Here is a 26111-nt window from a genome sequence, read left to right as displayed (position 1 = left end):
GTTTACAGGAAGTAATTAAGATTGGCTTTTTAGGGACTTTAGATGTAAAAATACACAAAAATGTTTTTTTTTCATTTTTTTTGGCATCTATTGTTAGGTATGCCCATATGATGACCACGGATATGCTCTAAAAGTGTGAAAAACATATTTTTCATTTCACTACACCTTTAAAGGTTGTTTATGCATTTGGTGCCCTCACATACCACTATGTGTCAACACCACAGGGACTTCAATTAAACTAATTCAATTAAAAAGTATTGCAACTCAAGGATGAACAAAGCGTGAGACAAGGAAGAAGCCTGCTTTGTGGACCGTTGTTCGGCATTACAGCTGTCTTGTCAAGCCCGAAAAACATTTGCACATTGCAGTGCCACTTTCAACCTGGCGATAATGATAATAGCAGATTTACAAGCTCACAACGTTGCATCATGATGTGTCGTGAGCTTGTAGATTGGCTGTTTTCGCCACAAGACAACACAATACGACAAAGAGTAAAATAGGGCTTAAGTGGTTAAAGTAATTTTGGTATGGCCTGAGCTATCCACAATATAGAAATGTATTAATAAACATTAAACAATAGAATGTTTTGTTTAACTTGAATTCCCCATCTTTAGTCTTCCACCTGTTAAAATTACACACAATTACCAAAAAAATAAAAGGAAAAAAAAATCATCCAGAAAAAAAGGTGAGGATGAACTTGGTTTTATTGTTATTTACCTTCATGCTGCGTTCTACCATGACCGTCGCTCTTCTATGATTTGGATAACAATGTCATTCAAGAGCTCAGTGAAAAAGTCCTCCTACATTCGCTGGCACTGCTCTTTAACCCATTAAGACCTGAGGCGATTCTAAATTCTAACAGTTTTTTGAAAAAAATCTTTAAAAAATGCTTTCAATATTTTTCAAAAATAACAGATCTACAAGCTCGAGCTTGTATATCTGCTATTTTTGAATAGCCAAAGAAATCTATAGTGACACAGATGCGTTCCAGGTATCAATGGGTTAAAGTACTGTAGAATCTTGCCCTAGGCATTTTCCTACCTTCATTTGAGGTTGTTAAGTCATGATAATAGTGGTCCAGGACCCCCAGTTCATAAAGAGCCAAGTTCTCCATTTCGGGGACCCCCCCAAACCATTCTGGAGACCGGAGGGTGGAAGTACCGCGAGACGAGATTTCAAACATGATTTCAGTAAATCAGATCTGTAAACAGTATTGGCGGTGCCCGTGTACCAATAGCATAGCACCGACATCAGACGGACCACACACAGATATATACAAGAAAAAGCTATTTTTGAGCGACAGAAATAAGCGGATTTAGCCAAGATCTAAAGACGGCCGTTCTGAGCTGCGGCTTGGGGGGTCCCCGAAATGGAGAACTTCGCTCATTATGAACTGGGGGTCCCGGACCACTATTATCATGACTTAACAACCTCAAATCAAGGTTTCTCCTTTAAAAAAAAGCCACTTTCCACTGAGTTCACGGATCGCAACAGGACAACCAGAAATGAATAGTCAAAATGTAAGTTCCAAAATGCTTTTTATGCACAAATAACACTCAAGATATTTTCTTTATAATAAAATGATATTGGAGTTTTACATTTACACATCAAGCTGACGAGACTGGGATCTCAATCACAATACTACTGGGAACGTAATTTATGCAGTCCATTAAGGAACATTCAGGATGTCAAAATTACAATGTGGTGGGGGGGGAAAATAATGCTACTGAAGACAGCGCTGACTGAGAGGCAAATCATTGTTTTTATCATGCACTGAAAACCATACACAAATGAGCACCCAAAATAAAGATAAATGAACCCATTAAGACCGGGAACACATCCGTGTCACTTAAGATTTCTTTGGCTATTCAAAAATAGCAGATATACAAGCTCATAGCGCGGCACCGAGTGCCGCGCTATGAACTTGTAGATCTGCTATTTTTGAAAAATCTTGAACATTTTTTTTTTTTTTTTTTTTAGTGGTGCCAACCACTCCTACATTTGACTTTGTCCGTGTGTCCGTATGTCCGTCCGTATGATTGGTCAAGCTTCACGTGACACGTGACAATATGTTGTCACGTGTCACGTGACAACATATTGTTGCTGATTGCAACACAACGATGCAACCAGTTACACTTTCAAAGGCACCACTCTCTTCACACTGGGTGTGATTTTTTCAAAAAACTGTTAGGATTTAGAAAACATTTTTAAGAATCGCCTCAGGTCTTAATGGGTTACATGATAAACGCAACTTTCATGTGCCCCAAGACTTTGCATGTATCCTTTGATGTAAAGACTGTGAAGCAAACAACACCTTCCCTCCCCTTAAGCCTAATAATACAACCGCGTTGCTCTTCGAAAATAGCCTATTTCCGGTGAGTGGCACAGTCATACGCTTAAGTATAAATTAGATTTTTATATACAAAATATATTTATATATTATATATAAATGTAATGTGTAATGTATTACAGTATGTCTGGGGGTATAACACTGATTCCTAGCTTCTTCTTGCACCCCCCCATAAGTACTGCACAGATGTAACATATGGATTTACAACAACATAAAAACAGCAGTAGTCCTGTAGAGTGTGAATATAAATTACCTTTACCTACGTACCATTCATGAGTAGCTTATAGACAATGATGCATGCAGATACTGTACATTTTGGCATGATGGTTCATAATGTCATTGGGTATAACAGCAGTACGAGCTGGAGTTGGGGGGCAGACCGTCGAGGGGAATTGTCATTCACTCATTTAGGAGATGTTACAAATTTGCCCACATTCTGAATCTGGCCGTTAAAACCTTGCGTGTTAACCTGTGTTTCATCAGACAAGCCATTTGACCTATTTCACACATGGGGAGCTCTCAAAGCTAGGACATCTCACTCCCAAAGTAAGGCACAGTGACAAAAACAAGTTGATGCTTCCCTTTTCTTGAAACGGAAGGGTTAATAAAACTGAAGCAGAAATGACCCGGTCAAGAGTCTCAGAAAGAGAGTGGAGAACAGTAAAAACAACCAACCTGTGACATCTTTTTTTTCTCCCTCTCTCTCTCTCCGTTGTCTGATTTTGTCAACACCATTGAATACTGTACATAGTTGAGGCTACAAGATGATCCATAAATCCATAATAACCCAAGTGAACTTTTTTTTTTCTTTTTCATGTGCTATTTTACATACCGTAAGAACAATAGACACAAGCACGGTCCAACAGGTAGAGTTTGTTGCGACTTTAAAAAGAGCAACATTTCCTTGTCGCACCCCCCCCCCCCCCCCCCCAACTGTGTTGCGCATAGTGTTTACACAACACCGTCAAGTTTGTGCTATTAAAGTTGTTCTTCTCCTTGTGGACTGAAAGACTCTCTGTCTCTGCTTCTCTTTCTCCAGTGACTGTGAGGAGCTTTGTCCGATTCAAACGATCATCGACCGCCCCCCTCCCCTAGTGCATTCTAAAAACAAAACAAACACACACGTTGGGTGGGTGGGATCATCGCTGCTCCCCACCCGTCTCTTCTGGCGGCCGCGTGTCGCTGTGAACCAAGAGCAGGAGAGAGCAGAAAGGAGAAGAGAGACAAACCCCAAGGGGAATGCAGGAGTGAATCCAGTGTCTGCTTAAGAAGGCAGTCTCAGGTTCAGCATGCTGACATGGGGGGGGGAACGAAGGGGAGTCCAGATCGAAGGAAAGTGAAGGATGGGAGGGGGGCTGGGAGTGGACAGAGAAGGTTTCATATACTGTGTTGGGTGACATCTTGGCGTTGTGCTTGGACACAGAGGGAGGTAACAGGGATTTGGGGGGGCTGGAGGGTCGGGGGGGGGGGGCCAGGCCTTGACCGGCCTCGTGGCCAGAGGTGGAACAGCGGAGGGCAAAAGCTAGCCCTCGTCCTCGTTATCGTCCTCTTCCAGTCTCTCCTCGAAGACCTTGTCCGGTAGCCTGAAGCACTCCTCGAAGAAGTTGACCAGCGACTGGCTGAGGTGCTGCCGCGTGACCTCGCTGTGGATGAAGTGACCTTCGTCCGGGTAGATCTGAGACACACAGTCAGTGTTGATTTTGACACCGAATTTAGTTTTTTGAATAAAATTCCATTTAGTTTTAGTCATATTTTAGTCATCTGAAATGTTTTAGTTTTTGTCTAGTTTTAGTCGACAAAATATCATAAGATTTTAGTCGACTATATGTACAGTTGATTTAGTCGAATACAATGTATTTTGGCAGGCCTTGTAATGCCTGATTTTACACTTGGTTGCATGCTGAAAATAGCCGATCTACAAGCCCACAACGCGTCGCGCTGAGCTTGTAGATCAGCTATTTTCAGAGCGCAACACCCGAGCGCAACCAAACATGAAATGACTTGTCTTTTAGTTCTACTTTTATTTGTTGATGAAATTGTCATTATATTTAGTATTACTTTTAGTCATCATAGCTTAGTTTTTATTTCGTTTTTGTCATTGAAAAAAGGTAGTTGACGAACATTTTTTGTCATGGTTTTAGTCGACGAAATCAACACTGCACACAGTGAGGGCAGGCATGCATTTCTATGCCTGTGTGTAGGATTTTTACATTTCATATGTCCAAAACTGTTACTTTTCAGGATTCTAATTCCAAAACAGCAAAAGGCTGTAGTATGATCAAGTAGGGTGTTAATTTACAAAAAAACACAAAAAGTTAAAATATGGAGATAGGAGGTTTCTGCCCGACAGCAACGATATATTGTATGTGGGTGGCTGTGTTATTCACAGTTAAAATTGCTTCTTTTTACAAACTTGTGTTCAAGTATGCGTGTGACTATCAGTCCATGATAAAGAATAATAAGACGTTATGTAGCATTGCCTCATATCTTAAACGGATTAGCTGTTGTGTAAATGTTTTCCACAGAAAAGGGTTTATGATCACATTATGTGGAATGAAGGAATTATTAGTCTAGTAATTCTTCTGACTAACAATGGAATCCCAATAGGATAGCAGTGAACTCCAAAATGTTAGAAAAAACATTGAAGAATAACTAAATTAATGTTAAAAACTGGGTACCTCGTTATTATGGCGAAACCACTTACCTGTAAAGTGTAGTTCGCCTTGACGCTGATAAGCTGAGATATGAATTTTGCTGTATGCTGGAAATGGACTTTTTCTGTGGAAACAAGTTCAAAACACGTCACACAGGCACTAACATACCGTAGGTGGTTTTGTAGAGAAATTAGGTGATTGTGCGAAATACTAAAGGTCTCGCCTTACCATCGGCCGTTGGATGAATAATGAGAAACTTCTTGTCCATGAATTGTGGCGCTCTGTGTGCTAAATTTGCCATCTGAGAAGTAATTACAGCAGAGAATCTGATCAGCCGAGTTTGGTTCTACTTTAAATGACCTCCAGTGGCATTTCAAATGATAGTTTCAGTTCAGTCTTTATTGAATTTTGGTTTGGAGTCACAGACAACAGAAACAAAATACACATTGATACAAAGCGTACCGTGTATGCCCTCGCATCAGGTTTAGGGAGTCCAAGATATCTCTCAGAAAAAGCAGAGGCTGGAAGGAAATAGTTCAAATCAAAATGTATACATTAGCTGTGGTTATTAACATGAATGTAATAGCATTATTACTTACCAGTCAAACTGCTACTTTGCCTCTTTCAGATAACAGTATACTGCGATAGCTTTCAACTGTGGTTTAAATAGCATTCACATGGAAACCTCAGGTCTGATTTGATTGGTGTAAAAAAGCAGTATGCTGAGAGCCACCATACTGGCAAATGATACCCTCACAGGCTGTCCTTCCATTCTCATTATCAAATATAGATATTATTTTCTGTTGAAGCAATTTTCACTTGCAATTCCAAACCCCGGTGTTATCACAGTGCATCTGTCACCTCCTCTGGCAAAGTAAGAGAGGTCCAACAAAAACATCACGCTGTGACACCCACCTCTCCCTTAATTTACACATCGTGCTCCCTCTCTCTTTCTCGTGCTCTCTCTCTCTCTCTCAAAAAATAGCACTGTCTCAGGAACGACTGTAATAACAATCTATCACAGTTACAAGCCAGCAAAAAACCTATGCGGGGGTTTTATGTGAATTTATGAGGTGAAATTGTGGGACTTTGCTAAAATTGCGGGAACTTGCGAAAGCTTAGGGAAAATGCTAAATATACACACACACACACACAATTCATTTCATTGTTTTTACTATAATATTTTTAAATTATTTTTTTTATCTTTTTCTTTCTGCAATGTAACACTTTGAGATTTGTGTCAAATATAAAGTGTGTTACAAATAAAATGCATTGTTATTATTATATTATTATTGTTATCTCACACACACACACACACACACACACACACACACACACACGCACACATTGATATTCAACACATACAGCATGTATACAACTCTTACCATATAATTGGAAGTCAGTAATGGGCGAGAGGACTGCTCCACACTTCACTGGAGATTCCTCAGCAGTAAGCAACAGGCTCGTCACATAACCCCCGTACACCTGAGACACAACATGACAGGCTCGTCACAGAAACCTCACATCTCCATGTTCTAACTTTTTGTGTTTTTTTTCCCGTGAATTAACGGCCTTCTTGATCACTCTACAGCAGGGGTCTTCAACGTTTTCAGGCCAAGGACCCCCTAGCTGAGAGAGAGATGAAGCAGGGACCCCCTCCTCTATACTGTATAAAATTGTGTTTCAGATTAAACCTTTTTTGTTCTCTTGGTCTGCTCTTTTTTTTCCCTCTATGCCTCTTTGCCAAAAATAGACGATCTACAAGCTCACAACGCCTCGCGCTGCGAGGCGTTGTGAGCTTGTTCTCCTCAGAAAATGGATATTAGGGTTCAAGTGGTTAAGGTAAAAAAATCTCAGCACAAAGATTTGGCGGACCCCCTGTAGTAACTCTGAGGACCCCCTAGGGGTCCCGGACCCTCTGTTGAAGACCCCTGCTCTACAGCCTCACCCAAAAGCACCAAAAGTAGCAGATCCACAAGCTTGAAACGCGTTGCAAAGCGACGCGTTTCGAGCTTGTAGATCTGCTACTTTTGCTGTTTTTGAAGTTGAATCTGAACTGAGTTTTGGACATATGAGGTTTCCACCTGACAGAGACGATATCCTCCATACACCTGAAACACAACATGACAGCATGGCCTCTGGGAATTTCTGTCCTAAATTACATACTGTGGCGACCATCTAGAAAAGACGTACACTAATCTAAAGTACAATCTGTTATGGCATATATACTGTTAGAGGCGTGGTTTACCTCTACCTAACTATATTTGTTCCTTTGATAAACATGTGGGGTTCTCATTTTCTACTTCAGATATAGCAAATATACAGTACAGTGTTTGGGAATGAAAGCTTTCGCCAACTCTTACCTTTCCGAAAACGCCAATTCTGCTTTTGTCAATGTAGGGTTCTTTTGAGATAATACTGGAAAGGAAGCACAATTGAAGAGGTTCGAGTCAGCAAGAACATTGCACTTTTCTGTGTACACGTGTATACTGCACCGTGACACGGTAATTTACCATTTAAGTATCTGATGTAACTATCTATTGTGTTGAAACAGGGTGAGTGTCTACATGGAAAACTTGGCATGGAGGTCAGAATAAAGAAAAAGGACTAGAGTGGATAACATATTTCCTCAGTTAAAAGCTGGTGGTCAATTAAAAGCAGGGCCTCTAATAATGGCCAAGTGTGTATTTCTCCTGCTCACAACCAACTGTAGTTTGTAGTAATGCAAAAGTGCCACAAGGGGGCAGTGGCTACATATTCAAGTGTCATTTTCCACAACTCGGTTATTATAATGGCCTGATAGAAGGACAGTTTCATACAGGTCACAATTGCTGCTTTCGGCTCTACTAGTGGTGAGTGAAATGAATAAATAAAACATATATGTAGGTCTGTTGTATTTTGCACAGGCAAAATGTATTATCCTAATATAGATGCTGAGGAACTGTACACGGTCCTGGAATAGATGCAGGTTTGGTTTTGTTTTTCTCCCACTGGTGAAGGTGGCAACCAGTTACATTAATGCAATGCGTTATGCGATCACTGTGTTTTAGTGTGTTTTCTGTATGGATGACAACCTTTCTTATGATTATGCGTTTAAGTAATATTAATATTAATAGGTGCTTTGATTCTGTGATTCTGACACATTTGATTCTGTGTCAAAAAACATTTGAATATTTAATTATGTGCAATTTTTTTGTTTCAGGTTTTCAAATATGTTTGGACACAGAATCAAATGTTTTATGGTCATGAGGAGCCTGGATGGCTTAGTTCCAGGCTTAAAATAATTAATATAAATATTTTCGAAAGCTCTATGGGAAAAATTAATGGGCTTTCTATCTGTGGAACCACAACATGGCCGCCACTGCTATGCACTATAAAGACTATTGCTGCTATCATTATTATTATTATCATCAAACTAAAATGTGAATATTCAGGGAGAAAAACATCAACAGCTCTGGTCATGGTCTGTACCTGAGTGCCTCCATCTGGTCCTTCTCCTCGAACACGCCCAGTCTCCTCTGGATGTGATGCAGCAGGTTGGTGCCCTTGAAGCCACTGCCGCGGCCGTCGAAGCGCACCACGATGGCCCCGAAGCTGCTCACCAGCACCGTGGTCCAGTCCATGTGGAAGCGCTCCGACACCATCTGACCACCGGGGGTGCCGTCACTACACATACATGGATACACCACCACACAGACAGTGATTCTCAAACTTGTTTAATTTCAAGGAACACCAGTTTTATATGCATTTGGCCTAAGACCCACATTTGATAGATGTTTCTATCTCTGCAGCCCCAATCTACATTATAAAACTCTCAACTGTGGGTCCATTTGGTTCCAAACTATTTTAGGTCCAACAAGGTGTACTAACTGTTAATGTTACTGTCCATGCTAAACAAACAACAATGTAAATGCACTTTGAGAGGCTTAATTAATAATAACAATAATAGGTTGTATGTATTATTATTATTCATTGTGAAATGCCATTTAGCCACTTTGGAAGGTTACTGTAATAGTGCCAAGATAAAGTAATATAACTATACTGTAAATGTCATGTCAGCAGTATTAATGGGTGGTGCGCTCGGTGGATCACTGCACATGTATGGAGATTTTCAACACGCAGTGCACTGATGTCAGACACAACATAAACCATGTTCAAATGCATATGTGGAGATTGTCGACGCGCGCTGATGTCAGACACAACACCGATTTCCACATGTTGGCCCCTGGGGGCCCCCTGATACGCCATAGAACCTATTCCAACATTTGCTTCTATATCATCAACTCGAGCGTGGCATGCTGCAAGTCAGGCTGCTGTCAGAGTCAGTCAGATCGGTGGTGCGACGACATGGAGTCGAATAGCGGCCCCAACCTCTAGTATGAATTAGATCGTCAAAAGATTAACGAAATAAATAAATTCAGAAATAAAGACAAATAAGAACTTCATACATAAAAAAACCCAAAGAAATTCCATGAATTAAAAGAAAAACAAAAAGGAATAAATAATGAAAATAGCTGATCTACATGCTCACAACAACGGCACGCGTTGTTGTGAGCATGTAGATTGGCTATTTTCACTAGTCTGGGTCCCAGAGAGACAAGAACATGTCTCTTTTGGGTCTCGAGCTAAATGGTTTGAGAGAACCACTGATCGACAGTAGAACTACATTATGTCACAATACTGCATGGTCCAGCAGGCGATACCACCATGCAGGCCTAATGGACATTTAATTAAGACATTACAAACAAAACGCTTCTCATTTTGAAAAGGGAATGAGACAGCTAATGGACAGTGGAGGGTGGTGCGGGGAGGTGGTGGAAACCGCAGTGTAATTATCACACTGCGTCAGCAGTGGACGACAACAGAGCCACGTCGAGAATGTAGATTAAAACCTGGCCTCGGAGTGTGTCTGTACACGCGCGCGTGTGTTTGTGTGTGTGTGTGTGTCAATATGTTGCACATGTTGGTTTTTCAGTACAAACACTCACATGTGATGCCTTGTTTAACATTACTCAGGATCTATAAACTAAGATCCTTACCACCTCTGATATTGGTTTTGTAAATCATGAGAGTCATAGGTAGCATCAGCTCTTATAGTATCACATATTACAGGCCTTGGTTCTGTCTATAGACTAACAGCAAGTTTATTGCCAAATATCTCCAACACGCACGCACGCACACACACACACACACACACACACACACACACACACACACACACACACACACACACACACACACACACACACACACACACACACACACACACACACACACACACACACACACACACACACACACACACACACACACACACACACACACATATAATATATACAGCTGCAAGATTATGCTCAATCTGTGTGTAGTATATAGAACAGGGGTTCCGAGACCTTGAAAGCCCATTCATCCAAACAGGTCCTATCTGATTGTACTGAACAACATTAAACCCACCAACATTGCAGCTGTACGGAAGGCTTGGATTATCTTCTTTGAATCTGTTTGTGTCATAAAAATCCACCATAGACACCATGTTATGAGCTACTTTCTGTCAATAAAATCTGTGCAGGTGATTATTTGTCTAAGTGTTTTCAATAACGCAACGTCCTGCTGCCTCCTGCATTATGTGCAATTTCAAAACTGGTGATACACAGGACCATTGATTTCCAACGAGCGCTTCCGAACACGAACACTTAGAAAAATAATCACCTGCACAGGATTTATTGGCAGAAAGTAGCTCATAACATGCCTCTGGTGGGTGTTTATGAAACAAATACTTGGCAGATACGAAGAGGATAATCCAAGCCTTCCATAAAGCTGTTGGTGAATTTAACGTTGTTTAATACAATCAGATCAGACTTTTCTGTTTGGATGAATGGGCTGTCAAGGGCTGGTATTGCAACTCTAGATGCCAGATATTAAAAATAGCATCTAAGAGTTGCTTGCTGCTAGGGCAGGGGTCTTCAGCGTTTTCAGGCCAAGGACCCCCTAAATGAGAGAGAGAGGAATCAGGGACCCCCCCTCTATATTGTATAAAATCAGATTAACCTTTTTTTTACTTGGTCTGCTCCATTTTCCCTCGACAACTATGTCCCTGTGCCAAAAATAGCAGATCTACAAGTTCAAAACGCCTCGCAGCGCGAGGCGTTGTGAGCTTGTAGATCTACTATTTTTGGTCAAAGTTCTCCTCAGAAAAGGGATGCTAGAGTTCAAGTGGTTAAAGTAAAAACAAAAAATCATATCACACAAAGATTTGGCGGCCCCCCTGTAGTAACTCTCCGGACCCCCTGTTGAAGACCCCTGTGCTAGGGGGTCCCCCAGTTCAAATGTGATTATTTCGGGGGGGTCGCGGCCTGAAAAGTTTGAGAACCACTAGTGTAGAAGATCGTCTTATGCTGCAAATAGGTAATTATTGCTGGATTCAACCAAAGTATTCTATGTGTGATTGTGTTCATGTGTGTTTTTGTTGTGTGCACAAGGCTTACACATGATGAGCCAATGATGACCATGCTATGCAATGTGGTCATACTTACACCAGGAGGAGCAGTGGATAATGCGACGTTTCTACAAAGCCTGCAGGTTTGACTATCTGCATCGTCAACGCTGTAATACAACCACAGGATAGAAGTTACACACATCATTAACCTGTTATCACCCCCTTCCCACAACATATAGCATTAAGCAGCATTTCTACAACAGCTATGGTAATAGCTAATGGAGAAATATTGTGTGATTTCACGTTTTCATGGTTGAAAATTCAACAAAATGTGGTTTGAAGTTTAAAACCAGCTGATACCCACTGGGATGGGACACTACTTGCCACAATAAATGGCTGTAATTTTTGTGTTAAATAGCTCTATATTCTGATAGTACTCGTTGCTATAGAGTGGAGTCTCCATGTCTCTCCAGCTCTTTAGTGAACAGAAAATGCATTTTCAGGCCAATTTACCAATTTTATCCAATCAAGAGAGATAACTCACATAGGATACAAACTAAACAAATGATGACACAAAGAACTTAGCAGACACAATTGGAAGTGTAACACTATAAAATTGAAGCTGATACATTTCAGCTAATCTCCCCTGATTGACTGAAATTGGCAACTACAGTGTTGTGGTAATCTCATCCCAGCAATCTTAAAGACTCTCCCTTGACTTTTTCCCATGTATAATTCAATTACTCTAACATGGTACACTACTAGCATGTTAAGTGTCAAAGCACCGTTATACTTTGTTGTGCACATCGCCACCAAAAATAGCCGATCTACAAGCTCACAATGCGAGACGCGCTGTGAGCTTGTAGATCTGCAATTTTATAAATCAGGCATTACTCTGTCAGAATTCATATACTGCACTTGGTGGTCAGAGCGATGCGGACTCTCGCCTACCGTAGTCATCGATGTGGATCTCCTTGTACTCCACCCAGGGCATCTGCATGTTGTCCAGAGTCAGCCTCAAGTCCTCATTGGTTTCCAGGTCATACACCTCTGCAAACACAGCAGACAAGACACCATCAAACGCTGCATCTTCTCTCTAGATTTTATATGTATATATATAGTTATTTTATTACTAATCGGAATATGGTTTAAGTTGGTGTATAATGGTTTTGCACACAATGCCAACAGGGGGTTTTGTGGGGAGGGAGGAGGGAGGGATTTTGAAGTTGAGGTATTGTAAAATGTACTTGTAAAATGTATAATTGATCACTTAATTGCTTTATTGTATATTGTCTCTGTCGGGTGGAAACCTCATATGTCCAAAACTGTTACTTTTCAGGATTCAAATTCAAAAGCCTCAAAAGTAGCAGATCTACAAGCTCAAAACACGTCGCTTCACGCCGCGTTTCGAGCTTGTGGATCTGCTACTTTTGATGCTTTTGTGTGACGCTGTAGTATGATCAAGTGGGACTTTAATTTACACATTTTAATTAATTCATTAATTTAAAAAAAAATGGAGACAGGGAGGTTTCTGCCCGACAGAGACTATATGTGAAAACTGAAAATAAACCTTTTTGAAAAATAAAACACAGCATGCCTTTTTATTAGACATAACCGCAGAGCACGAGCTTGACACACTTCACATTAGGACTGGAATATTATGAGTGGGGAGGAGATGAGGGAGGCCATGGAGGAATACTTTTGCGATGATGTCTTTGCACCAAGAATGAAGTAAGTTGAGCGAGAATGCTTTATCGAGGCAAAACCAACTTTTGTTAGAGTGAAAAGTAGGTTCGGGGGAGCAGCAAGTGCACAGTGCAGGTGCTCGGCATGTTGCAAAAATGAAAAAGAATAATGAATTCCTCCTGAGCTTTGCTCCTTGGAAAAGACTAAAAACAGGGCAACAACACATTAAAGTGGAGCAGCAGGCTTTCCTGAGTAAAACGACATCGCAATTGTTCTGTTCTGTTTGGAGAAACATCTACCTAGCGATGAAACCAACTGGCACATTACTTTACTTTATTTGTTTATTTAGACGGGACAGTGCACATTAATGAACATTCAATACATGAACGTGAATTCAATCAATTGAACATATGATCTCATCTAAACATGCCGGATTTAGCTAGAAGCTAATTTCCATCCGTAATCCCCACACAAAAAACAGCACAGTAATAACATGACAAAAACAGAGAGAACATACAGTACCACTGCCTAAAAACAAAAGAATACCATACCTAGTTTAAACCCAACTAAACACCCACATAGCTACCAAAGTCTAATAGCTAAACAATAGAATAGCTAAAGCCTAATTTGAAATATCTAAGATTTAAAAAGCATTAATGGTCACATGTTTGATACATGTTTAACCATTGTTTTAAAGGTACACAGGGTGGGGCTTTCCCTTAGTAGGATATCCCATCGTAGGCTTTCCCTTGATGGAGAGGACATTCTGTCCAAAAGAGGTCTGCCTACGATGGACCTCACAGTCCCCTCTGGTGTCTGACCTAGTGCCACGTCCAGTGTCTCTCTTCCTGTGGATAACAGGAAGAGAGACATGATACGCACCTCAATGAAACAGTAGCACAACCCTGTGCTTGACATGATGGTGGAGGCGTTATTAGAGTGAACATCGACCATATTGTAATGTTTCATTGTTTGGCAGGAATGAATGATCCAAAGTGGATGGGCAGACCACGTGCCAAGACCACCGGTGCTGATACAGGCTCACCTCATAGATTAAAATATAAATTCACGTCTCTGAAAGGGTGTAGGAAGCAGAGTAAACAGTAATATCCTGCGTGCTCTAGTGTTGTACCTGAGGGACCACAGAGCACACTGACCCTGAAGAGGGTGCCAGGAAATGAGTGTTGAGAGCCTGTGGTGCAGTGAATGTGTTTCTCTGCATGTGTGCGAATGTGTCTGTTGGTGTATTTATTAATGTATTTATATAGCACTTCTCTCACAGAGAGATCTCACAAAGTGCTTTGCATACAGCGAGATTAAAAACAAAACAAGGTATTAAAGCAGAAAAAGGGCTGTACAATTCATCTCAAGCAGGACAACAACACAAGCATGGAAATAAAATCATAGAACATCAGAAAACGCTCGTTCAAATAGTAGCGTATTAAAGGTTGTTCTTAAAGATGTCCACAGAGGCTGCAGCTCTGAAGACTTGTGGAAGAGCATTCCAAAGACAAAGTTTAGGAGCTGAAAGGCTTTGTCACCTTTTTTTTTTGTGTGTTTAGTGTTGGGAAACACTGTTCAGCAGACCTTAACTTGGGACCAGGTCCAGTGTTCAACGACAAACACACAATGAAATCGTTAATTGCAATTATTTGTGTGACAATTACTCGTCATGCAAAATGTCATAACCGTGACAGCGATGTGTGTATGTGTGTACAGAAGAATAAACAACCTTAAAACGCTACTATTTGAACAAGCGTTTGCAGAAGTTACTTGATTTGATTTCCATGCTTGTGTTGTTGTCTTCTGTCCTGCTTTAGATGAATTATACAGCTGCCTTTTCTATTCTAATTTCCAACTGCTTTAATACCTTATGTTTTGTTTTTAATCCCACTGTATGTAAAGCACTTTGTGAGATCTCTCTGTGAGAAGTACTATATACGTAAATGCATTGAATTTACTTACTCTCTTTTTGGAAGTAGGTGTCATTCCAGCTGTATCAATCTTATACACTAGTTTACACAAGCGATGTTGAGAGTGACATAATTCATTCATCTATGCTGCAGTGAAGCAATATTGAATATGTACAGTACGACAGTACATACAATATATCGTGGCTGTCGAGCAGAAACCTCTTATCTCCACATTTTAACTTTTTGTGTTTTTTCGTAAATTAATGTAAATGAATGAATCATACCACAGCGTCACACAAAAGCATAAAAAAATAACTGATCTACAAGATCGAAACGCGGTGTGAAGCGACACATTTTGAGCTTGTAGATCTATTTTTTTTATTTGAATCCTGAAAATTAACAGTTCTGGACGATATTGTCCCTGTATATTTCTATCACAGCTGGAGGTAGAGTCGCCGTTTTCTTTTGATGCTGCTTTCATATTTGCTTTCAGTGTAGAATAGAAACACGCCCCTTCAGCTCAGCCTTATGAGATAACAGAGATCAGGCGGGCGCGCACACACACACAACACACACACACACACACACACACACACACACACACACACACACACACACACACACACACACACACACACACACACACACACACACACACACACACACACACACACACACACACACACACACACACACACACACACACACACGCAAATCTAATTATGGTATGCTCATATTGCCAGAGAGTGGGAGTCATAATTTCATGAGGACATCCTTTCCAACAGAGTAATGTAATTAGTGGACTTGGCTTGCCTTACAGACACAGAGTCACACAGCACAGGTGGCCCCACTGTCCTCGTCTGTCACTGGCAAACACATTACATTGTCCCCTCCTGACGAGGTCGTATTTCTTTTAACCCATTAAGACCCGGAACGCATCTGTGTGTAATTTTTCCGATTCCTTTGGCTATTCAAAAATAGCAGATCTATAAGCTCAGCATAGATCTGATTGTTCCAGGGACCCCCCAGAAGCAAAGATTTGAGTTAAAAATGTTTGCTTTAAAAACATATGTATATTCAAAGATTTACAAATATTTTCACGATTTTTCAAAAATAGAAGATCTACAAGATCATAGATCTGCTATTTTTGAATAGCCAAAGTATAAAACAATGTGTAAAGTGGTTACACAGATGCGTTCCCGGTCTTAATGGGTTAATACTCGTTAATTCGACATGACATGGAGCGCTTGTACAAGCATGGCGTCGAAACGGCGGACACGAAATACTCACTCTCTTTGTCTTGTGTGTTGTACACGGAGACGAATGGGACATACGGACCTGGGGGAGCAATAAAAACAGGCGAACGATTAATATGGGCATACAGAGGTAAACAGCGGGCAGTGTATTGGCATGTTTTGCGAGAATAACGAGCAACCAGGTCTATGAAAATGAGCCCAAAAGAAGCGACTAGGCTACATGAGCACTTTAAACCTATACACATTGGCTATTTTCAAAGAAATCTTGAAGAAAATGTGAAAAAAACAGAATATTTTTTAAACATTTTAAATACATAAATCTTGTATGGGGACCCATGGCACAAAATATCTTCAGAAGGGGGAGTACGAGGACGAATACATATACATTTTGGGTTCCTTGACATAAAAATGTTTGAGAATCACTGGTTTAAACAACATTTAGGAAACAAGCCCAAATAAGCAACTGCACTTTAGAAACAAACAAGCCCAAAAAAACGCAACCCGCAAACTACCAACATTTACTTTTCTGTAAAGAGACTTTACAGAAAAACAAGCCTAAAGTCACTTATAATAAGCAGACATGGCAACACTGACAGCAGCAGTTAAGTTGTAGCATGTTTAGCATGGCAGAGGTCATGGACTTGGACTTTAGATTTCACAACAGGGAAAACAAACGCTTGCTAAATGCTACCAAATGATATACCACCCACTTCTGTAGGCCTACAAGCTATATTTGTGGCGATAAACTCTAAAGTAATTTGTCTTAGTTTTACTGCACAGCAGTTGGTGCTCTTTGGCTCTCTAGGGCAGAACAGATGGGGAGTTTATAGGGCATGACTTGCACAGGCTATATACACGTCATATAACAGTAAATTAATGCAAGTGCAAAGGCGGTGCCACGTTTGGAGATAGCACGGCTTTGTTGTTCAGATTAGAATAGCACACAAGCATAGACACAGTTGTACAAGTTCAACTTTTTTCCATGGTTGCATGTTTTTGCCCTGTGGCCCAGAAGGATCGGTTCATGACAGGTCATGTTTAGCTCTCTTTTCAGCGGCCAGAATGTACAAGAAATGTTCTAGTTACTAGTGGCTTCGTCTACAACGTTTTTCAGGTCAAGGACCCCTTAGCTGAGAAAGAGATGAAGCAGGGACCCCCACTATATATTGTATACCCTTGTGTTGCAGATTAAACTATAGATTCATAGACTAGTTTGACAGCACTATCAGCAGTGTATGTTGGATTCATGTTCATGTGCATTTTCAGACATTTAACCACTTAAACCATCAATACTTGGTAAACTTGATCTTTCACTCTGTACAGTTTTTTCCCCTCTACACCAAACCTCTTTGCCTAAAATAGCCGAACTACAAAATAGCCGATCTGTGAGGCGTTGTGAGCTTGCTATTTTTGGCTAAAGTTTTCCTCAGAATAAGGATGCTAGGGTTCAAGTGGTTAATCGTGAGCCGTTGTGAGCTTGTAGATCTGCTATTTTCAATACTTTTGTGTGACACTCTTGTATGGTGAAGTGGGCATTAATTTACGAAAATAAAAATAAAACCCATAAGAAGTTGAAATATGGACAAAAGACAGTCATCATCTACCTTGGCAGTTGAGCAGGAAGTAGCTCATGTTGTGGCTGAAGGAGCCACTGACGTATCCGCACATGTCTGAGAAGTCACATGACAGACAGCGGCGGTTGAACGGGCCGACCGTGTCGGCGCTGAAACACACAGACACACACACACACACACACACACACACACACACACACACACACACACACACACACACACACACACACACACACACACACACACACACACACACACACACACACACACACACACACACACACACACACACAGCGAGAGTGAGAGAGAGAGAGATGTGTGAACTTACTGATTTCTTCGATCACAGTGAACTAACTGTACTTCCATTCCAACACACTCTCACTCCCCAAACAGCCCATCGTGACTTCTTGGGACAAATGTGACCAAACGTCAAACATTTGACTGGAAGGGAGTACCCTTCCCGTCATCTGGTGCCACCCCGGGCACTTCCGCACTCCGGGAACACGGCAGTTCTCAAACCCAAGACTGTTAAAACGACGGAGGCGCGCTGTCTAAAGCCGACATGAGCCACGAAAGGCATCGCCGAGCGTTGCCAAGTCAGCTTTAGCCGACTCAGCGCAGTTGGAGTTATACATGTCCCGATAGGGTAACTCATATCCCCCCTAGTCAACATGTGCCTTCGAGGGTATACCCCCTTCCAGTCAAACGTTTGGTCAAATCCGTCCCAAGAACCAAATACGGTATATATAAAAGAAAGAAAGAAAGGAAGGAAGGACGGAAGGAAGGAAGAAACCCTCTACCTGTAGAGATGCCTTCGCTTCGGATCGTCCTCGGTGCTCAGGAAGTATCTGAGTGAAAACAGACGACAGTAGACATCCCATTACAAAACACTAAGTAAACAACGATTACACCCTGTAACACATGCAATGATGCAGTTGCCAGCATCATTTTCTTTTTTACAGCTAACTATTGCTGCTCTATATCTCCGTCACCAATGACATTCTTTTTGACAGTTCCTGGCAATTAGGGGCTGGTTTGAACCGCAGATGAATGAGAGAGATGTTCAAAGTTGTGCATTCCTTAAATGGTCTGTAGCGCATAATAGTATTTCAGTCAGATAACTCATTAATAGATTGTGAACATTAGAGGCAGTGGCAGTGACAGCAAGGAGGAGGTACAACTAGAGAAAGACTGTGTGTTACTGCTTCACAGAGCGGCTTACATCAGCTGGCTGTCCTCGTTGTAAGCTAGGATTTGGGTGACATCCCAGTCTCCAGACGTGATGGACTGTAGTGTGTCTGTGCTGGTGTTGGGCTGTGGGTATAAGTGGGGGGAGGAGGGGGGAGAGAGAGAGAGAGAGAGAGCGAGAGAGAGAGAATGCATGAAGAGTCTGGTTTGATATCTGGTTGATATGAAGAACAGTGTTGGAAAGAATTTTCTGAATCTTGAAAACATCTTGTAAAACTCTCCAGTTAACCACTACAGTTTATATCAAATACACAATTGAAAAGCCACGATGACACGATGGCAGTGTTGCCAGCGTGGCTTTTCAATAGTGTATTTAATATAAACTGTAGTGGTTTTATTCAAAAATATCTGCTCCACCGCCAGCTCCAGGAGCCAGAGGCATAACTCCTCCACTTGTGTGTGATCGATAAAACTATTCTATTCAAGCAAAAAGGAAAAGTTATGACCAAAAAAGGCATTACAACAAATCCATTTTCCAGGCAGTTAGGTTAGGTTTGAGAAGTATAAAAGGTGGTGCCCAGGTGGTTCAGTGGTAAAGTGCCTATACCAAAACGGAGGTTGTGGGTTCGACCCATGAAGCCTTGAATTCATGGAGATTTCTTTTTTTTAATGCATTCCTAAGCCAATAATTTGATGTCTGGTAGGTGAGTTAAATTCAATGGGATGTATACGGATACATTAACACACTAATAATGCATTGGTGTATGTTAATGAGCACCGGTGGTTTGAGGTTTGATACCAGTAGCACTCCTGTAACTTCTCTCTACAACTATATTGTATTGCTGTGTTCTTCCAGTCCAGCTGCGTACCTGTGAGATGGACATGGAGATGTGGAAGAACTTCCCCCTGCCGCCCTGAGGGATCGCCCTGGTGAAGAATAGCCTCAGGCCGTCCTTGGAGAAGAGTGGCTCTTCATTCTGATACATACACAGGAAAAAAAAGAAATATAATTCAGCCCAGTTCAGTCCTTGGATCTAATCAGTTTCTCTCAATTTATCTGAAATGTTGGTTACCAGAAATGGTTTGGACTTTGTGAGAAAACAAAACACAGTGTATACGATGCACAACAAACAACTGACAATTTGACAATGACAAGGACAGTGAGGGAATAAACAGGTCGATAGTTAGAATTATTTGTATTTTTTTTTTGCTTAATGTAAAATATACTTTTTTTTATACATAACACAACTACTACATAGGCACATTAACAAACCAAAGGCATTGAGCTGTTGTAATCGGTTGCAACAGTATCATTTGAAGGTCACATGCTTTGTGCGTACATACAGTACCGTACAGCACACAACATGAACTGTTCTCCTACCTGTCTGTGTAGCCAGCCTTCACTCTCATCCTCGTATTTCTGTAAAGAGCACACACGCACACGCGCGCGCGCACACACACACACACACACACACACACACACACACACACACACACACACACACACACACACACACACACACACACACACACACACACACACACACACACACACACACACACACACACACACACACACACACACACACACACACACACACTTAATATTCCTACTCTAAATGTGCAACTTTTTATATACGAAAAATAACTTTGTAAATGATAGCTACATGGAATAGAAACATCTCTAGACCCTAATACTGATACAGACATGTGGCAGGTATATATTAGTGCAACCTTAATATACCTAGAAATTACATTAGTGAGTGACATTAGATTTGTTGTAGCATGTGTTCAAACCACAGGCAGGCAGCCATGCAGTTGATTTTGACACAACATTTTGATTTAGGTTTTGTCAGTCTTTTGAATAAAATTCCATTTAGTTTTAGTCATATTTAAGTCATCTGAAATGTTTTAGTTTTTGTCTAATTTTGGTCGACTAAATCTACAGTTGATTTAGTCGACTAAAATGTATTTTGGCGGCGCCTTGATGGCAGATTTTACACTTGGTTGCATGCTGAAAATAACAGATCTACAAGCTCACAACGCCTCGCGCTGCGAGCACAACCAAACATAAAACGACTTGTATTTTAGTTCTACTCGATCTCTGCTCCACTAGTCCCTCACTAACATTTTAGTCTAATTTTTATTTGTTGACGAAATTGTCAGTAAATTTAGTCTTGGTTTTAGTCATCATAGCTTAGTTTTTATTTCGTTTTTGAAAAAAGGTAGTCGACAAACATTTTTCGTCATAGTTTTAGTCGACGAAATGAACACTGCAGGCAGGCAGGCAGGCAGGCAGGCAGGCAGACAGACAGACAGACAGACAGACAGACAGACAGACAGACAGACAGACAGACAGACAGACAGACAGACAGACAGACAGACACCGATACCTTGGTGCAGACCCCCGTCGTGGCCCCGCAAAGTGTCAGGATGGAGATGTTCTGCGCTCTGTTCAGCCAGTTGATGGCTAGCTTTGTGGTCGTGGCCCATTTTACCATCGTAACATAGTACTCACTGAGAAACACAGGGGAAATAATGAAGAATAATAAGCTATATAATGTATATATATATATATATATATATATATATATATATATATATATATATAATATATCGTCTGTCGGGTGGAAACCTCATATGTATAAAACTGTTACTTTACAGCAGCGGTGTCAAACTCGCGGCCCGCGGGCGTTTTGCGGCCCAAGGAAAGGTCCGTGGCGGCCCAGGAAATACTTTTAAAAATAGTAAATTGATACTACATCTAACAGACAGAGTCGCATTTTGCACTCACTTGCTGTGCGCGGCCAAGCAGCTCTCCCCCACACGCTGCTACTTGGCTGAGTACCTCTGATGGCCCTGCCATTGTCTCCCCAGCTGTGGAATGTTGTGGCTGATTGGCTCGTTAAGAGTCTATTCAACTACTAGTCGAGTAGTAATGGCTATAGGCTACTCTTTGATCCTCACACAGGAGTCAGCACAGCACGGACATGTATTCTCTCTCTCTCACTCACACACACACACACACACACACACACACACACACACACACACACACACACACACACACACACACACACACACACACACACACACACACACAACCGTAGTGCAGTGTTATGAAAACTGAGTTTGTTCAAGCAAAGAGATGTCAGGTGTCTGGGAGCAGCAAGTGATTTAGATGAATTTTCATGCTGGCTACACCATGTAAATTTGATATTTTTGAAAATATAATAATGGTAATAGCCTAGGTAGTTTAAATGTATCAAAGCTGCTTCTTTTATTTCTCAGGAGCTTGCCCAGTGAAATCCTCATCAGTATTAATTGAACTCAGAGCGTATTTAAATTCAATCTGGGAAAGCATCTGTGTCATTTTAAGATTTATTTGGCTATTCAAAAATAGCAGATATACAAGCTCATAGTGCGGCACTATGAGCTTGTAGATCTGCTATTTTTGTAAATGTAAATAATTAAAGTAGCTAATCTTCATAAAACATTTTTAAAAGTGATATACTGTAGATAGCAGTGACTGAGATGTAGTGGAGTAGAAAGTTCTGGAAATTGGAAATACTCTAGTAAAGTAAAACTACATCAAATCTGTACTTAGGTACAGTACTTGAGTAAATGTAATTAGTTACTTTACACCACTGTTCTATAAATGTAATTATTTAACCACCCACACACATTACCAGGTATTGTTTAACTTCAAATGTAATTATTCTACTTAAAATGGTTTATAATAATTATAATAATAATAATAATAATAATAATAATAATAATAATAATAATAATAATAATAATAAGGGTAATTATTATTATTATTACCCTTATTATTATTATTATTGTTGTTACAAATTGCATTGTTTGTTTTCTGAGACAAGACAACAGATTGAAAAACAATGCTGTATAACTGAATGCGTGTGAGCGCGCATGTGCATCCGCAACTGGTTCCTGCCCACCTCAAGTCACCATTTCACCAATCTTGCCCGGACACCAAAATGAGTTTGACACCCCTGCTTTACAGGATTCAAATTAAAAAATTGCAAAAGTGGCAAATCGAGCTTGTGGATCTGCTACTTTTGATGCTTTTGTGTGACGCTGTAAAGTAGGGCATTAACTCTCTCACTGCCAAGAACGACTTATAACGACTTTTTGAAAAATATATATATATATCTTTTTTTTTTTTTAATGTTCAGAACCCAAGACATCGTGATCTGAAGATTTGCTGCTCCATTCACTTCTTGTTTAACTAATTACTTAAAAAGGCTGTATCTCGGCGCCTGTGTACTTTTTTTTATATGTATTTTTGGCCCAGACATGCTATTTTCAAAGGTACACAATTAATGTCAACGAGTGATTTGTGAAACCACACAGTATAACCGTCAGTGATTAGCAACCATCAGGGGATCGATCATAATGGAGATAAATATTCTGTGACTACTTGAAAAGGGTAAGAAAATTGCTGGCAGTGGGTGCACGCAGCCAGAAATAAGTCTGGCAGTGAGAGTTAATTTACGAAAAAACACAAAAAGTTAGGATATGGAGATAAGAGGTTTCTACCCGACAGCAATGATATATGCAGTATATGCAGTACAACACTATCTGTGAACCATCAGTAGGGGTAGCTGTTCTCTGTGCGTGACAAGAATATTTAAATACAAAGACTAGAACAAGGCATCAGAATGGTTTATATGGTTGGTATTTATTAAGCAAAAAAACACTTTGGCTTCAAATCACAGCGAACTTTAGAGCTAGACTTTTAAATAAAACAACTTCTACATACTGATTGCCTGTCTGTTTTAGGATTGATTTCATGATTTTGCTTACAACTTGGCCTGGCTCCTAATGACATTTTAGAGTTATTAACACCTTATGAGGCGAGCCTGAAGACAAATGGTGGCCGTGCCTTTGTGGTCAGGGACCCTCAGCTCTGGAACAACCTCTTTTTTTTTTTAATCAAAAGGCCATTCCATAATTACATTTTAAAAATGGAATTGTTTAACAAAATTATTCTGTTCAAGCGACACTTTATATTTTAAATGTTTTGTAAATCATTCATGTAAAGCACTTTGTAACTAACTTTTTCAAATTAAGTTGATTATTATTATAATTTACCAGAGTTCAGTCAAGTTGAAGTTGTTTGTTGTTGTTTAGAGGTGTAAGGCTTAAGCACTTCACCTGGATGAGTCACAGTAAGTGAAATACCATAATATAGAATCAAGTTCTACTTGAGTCTCGAGTTCTACTTGTGTATGTCTTGATTGTGTATGGTACAATCAAGTCTCAAGTTCTACTGGTCGCGTTGAGAGTAGATCTGCTATTTTCAAATAGCCTAAGTATAAAATAGGACTGAATTGGTTAATGTATGTTTTATAATGTAATCATTTATATCTACAAAGTAACTAGTAACTAAAGTTTTCGAATAATTGTAGAGGAGTAAAAGTACAATATATTTGCCTCTGAGATGTAGTGGAGTAGAAGTAAAAGTACTGAAAATTGGAAATACTCCAGCAAAGCAAAAAATCCTCAAAGGTCTACTTAAGTACAGTACTTGAGTAAATGTACTTTGTTACTTTACACCACTGACAATCATTGACTGATTATCTACTGATTGAACGTGAAAGCCAGGCAGTACCCTATTCTGGGATCCTCAGGTCTCCTCATCTCAATGGTGTGAAGAGGACCATTGAGGTTCACCACGTACAGAGTGATCACTGGGTTCTCCTCACCGGCCTGGATGAAGAGGAAGACAGGGGAGGGAGGAGGAGAGGAAGACAGGGGAGGGAGGAGGAGAGGATGAAGAGGAAGACAGGGGAGAGGAGGAGAGTAAATCTAATTGGAGGACATGAGTGCCATTTCAAAATACTATATGTCCATTGGTGGGAAAACATAGAAGAAAAATATCAATATTTCTTTTTTTTCACGATTTGGTAACCCTTTTTTCACCAGGTGCCAATTTTCTAAGTACTCCCCCCACCAACCTAGGGAGGCCAGGGCCGAGCTCATGCCTCCTTCAATGCAATGAGAGCCAACTGACCTTCTTGTCACCTGACAGGGGGGAGTTTCCCTGGTTGGACGTAGCGCGTGGAAGGAACACGTTATTCCAACCAGTTCCCTTCCCCTCCATCAGACGCCCCGGCTGTCATGGGGGAGGCGGTATAGCGATCATGATTACTACATGTTTTTGTGAGGGTACTAACACATTGATTGCCTAGATCGAGTTAACTCGATATTAGGTATTTTCATTGGTTTAATCTGTGATCGCGCGGGTCTGTTTATTTTTCATCAGCACTTTCGTTTTCCACTTACGTCACACTCACCCGGAGCCGGATGTATAACGCAGATTTCGTTTCCGGGTCACATTGTTTTTCTCCGGTCATTTTCGGCCAGAATAGTGAAAAACGAACGGACAGCTCAACTTCTATTTTCTTAGGTCCGGGTGACTAACAGTCATCGTCGTCGTGTAATCACATCGTTTTCAGGCCGATCCGGGGATCAGGGATTGTCGAAAACATAACATCCGGTGAATGACCGGAGGTGACGTGGGCCTGTTTGGGAGGGTGCGAGCGAGGTGATCAATGTGTGGATTTGCTGCTCTCTACTGGTGGAACTGTCGTAGTGCTTAAAACAACAATCAGAGAATTTATTTGAATGAAAAATTATAAAATATTTTTTTTCTATACCTAAAGGTATAGAGCGGCTAGCGCCGCTAAAAAATATTTTATAATCCTGCTCTAGATCCTGCTCTATACCTGACTTTGTCCGTGTTCACCGTCAACGTTCTGATTGGTCAGACCCGTCAACGTTCTGATTGGTCAGACCCGTCAACGCTCTGATTGGTCAGACCCGTCAACGCTCTGATTGGTCAGACCCGTCAACGCTCTGATTGGTCAGACCCGTCAACGTTCTGATTGGTCAGACCCGTCAACGCTCTGATTGGTCAGACCCGTCAACAAAGTGATTGGTCAAGCTTCACGTGACACATGGCTATAAACACATTATAAACACATATCGATGACAAAATGTATCAAAGGCGCCGCTACCTTCACACAGG

At 40.8% G+C, this 26111-nt stretch overlaps 1 protein-coding gene across 1 annotated transcript in view; it reads right to left on the bottom strand.

The window, feature by feature from the left end:
* Positions 1 to 3521: 3521 nt before the first annotated feature.
* LOC311038868 (A-type potassium channel modulatory protein DPP6-like) overlaps positions 3522 to 26111 on the bottom strand; it is a 137073-nt gene continuing 114483 nt past the window's right edge. The window contains exons 10-26 of the mRNA XM_084048487.1: positions 24693 to 24790; positions 21451 to 21574; positions 20439 to 20477; positions 19927 to 20034; positions 19092 to 19183; positions 18670 to 18717; positions 17900 to 18018; positions 16330 to 16377; positions 12392 to 12490; positions 11538 to 11607; positions 8476 to 8670; positions 7368 to 7422; positions 6390 to 6489; positions 5467 to 5525; positions 5233 to 5305; positions 5055 to 5128; positions 3522 to 4025 (exon numbers count right to left, since the gene is read on the bottom strand). Of these exons, the coding sequence (XP_083904613.1) occupies positions 3873 to 4025; positions 5055 to 5128; positions 5233 to 5305; positions 5467 to 5525; positions 6390 to 6489; positions 7368 to 7422; positions 8476 to 8670; positions 11538 to 11607; positions 12392 to 12490; positions 16330 to 16377; positions 17900 to 18018; positions 18670 to 18717; positions 19092 to 19183; positions 19927 to 20034; positions 20439 to 20477; positions 21451 to 21574; positions 24693 to 24790 (1554 nt within the window). The 3' untranslated portion in view covers positions 3522 to 3872. The remainder of the gene's footprint in view (positions 4026 to 5054; positions 5129 to 5232; positions 5306 to 5466; positions 5526 to 6389; positions 6490 to 7367; positions 7423 to 8475; positions 8671 to 11537; positions 11608 to 12391; positions 12491 to 16329; positions 16378 to 17899; positions 18019 to 18669; positions 18718 to 19091; positions 19184 to 19926; positions 20035 to 20438; positions 20478 to 21450; positions 21575 to 24692; positions 24791 to 26111) is intronic.

The sequence above is a fragment of the Gymnoscopelus microlampas genome (genome assembly GCF_963454915.1).
Source record: "Gymnoscopelus microlampas genome assembly, chromosome: 22".
Taxonomy (NCBI): Eukaryota; Metazoa; Chordata; class Actinopteri; order Myctophiformes; family Myctophidae; genus Gymnoscopelus; species Gymnoscopelus microlampas.
This window is presented reverse-complemented; position numbering and strand designations above follow the sequence as displayed.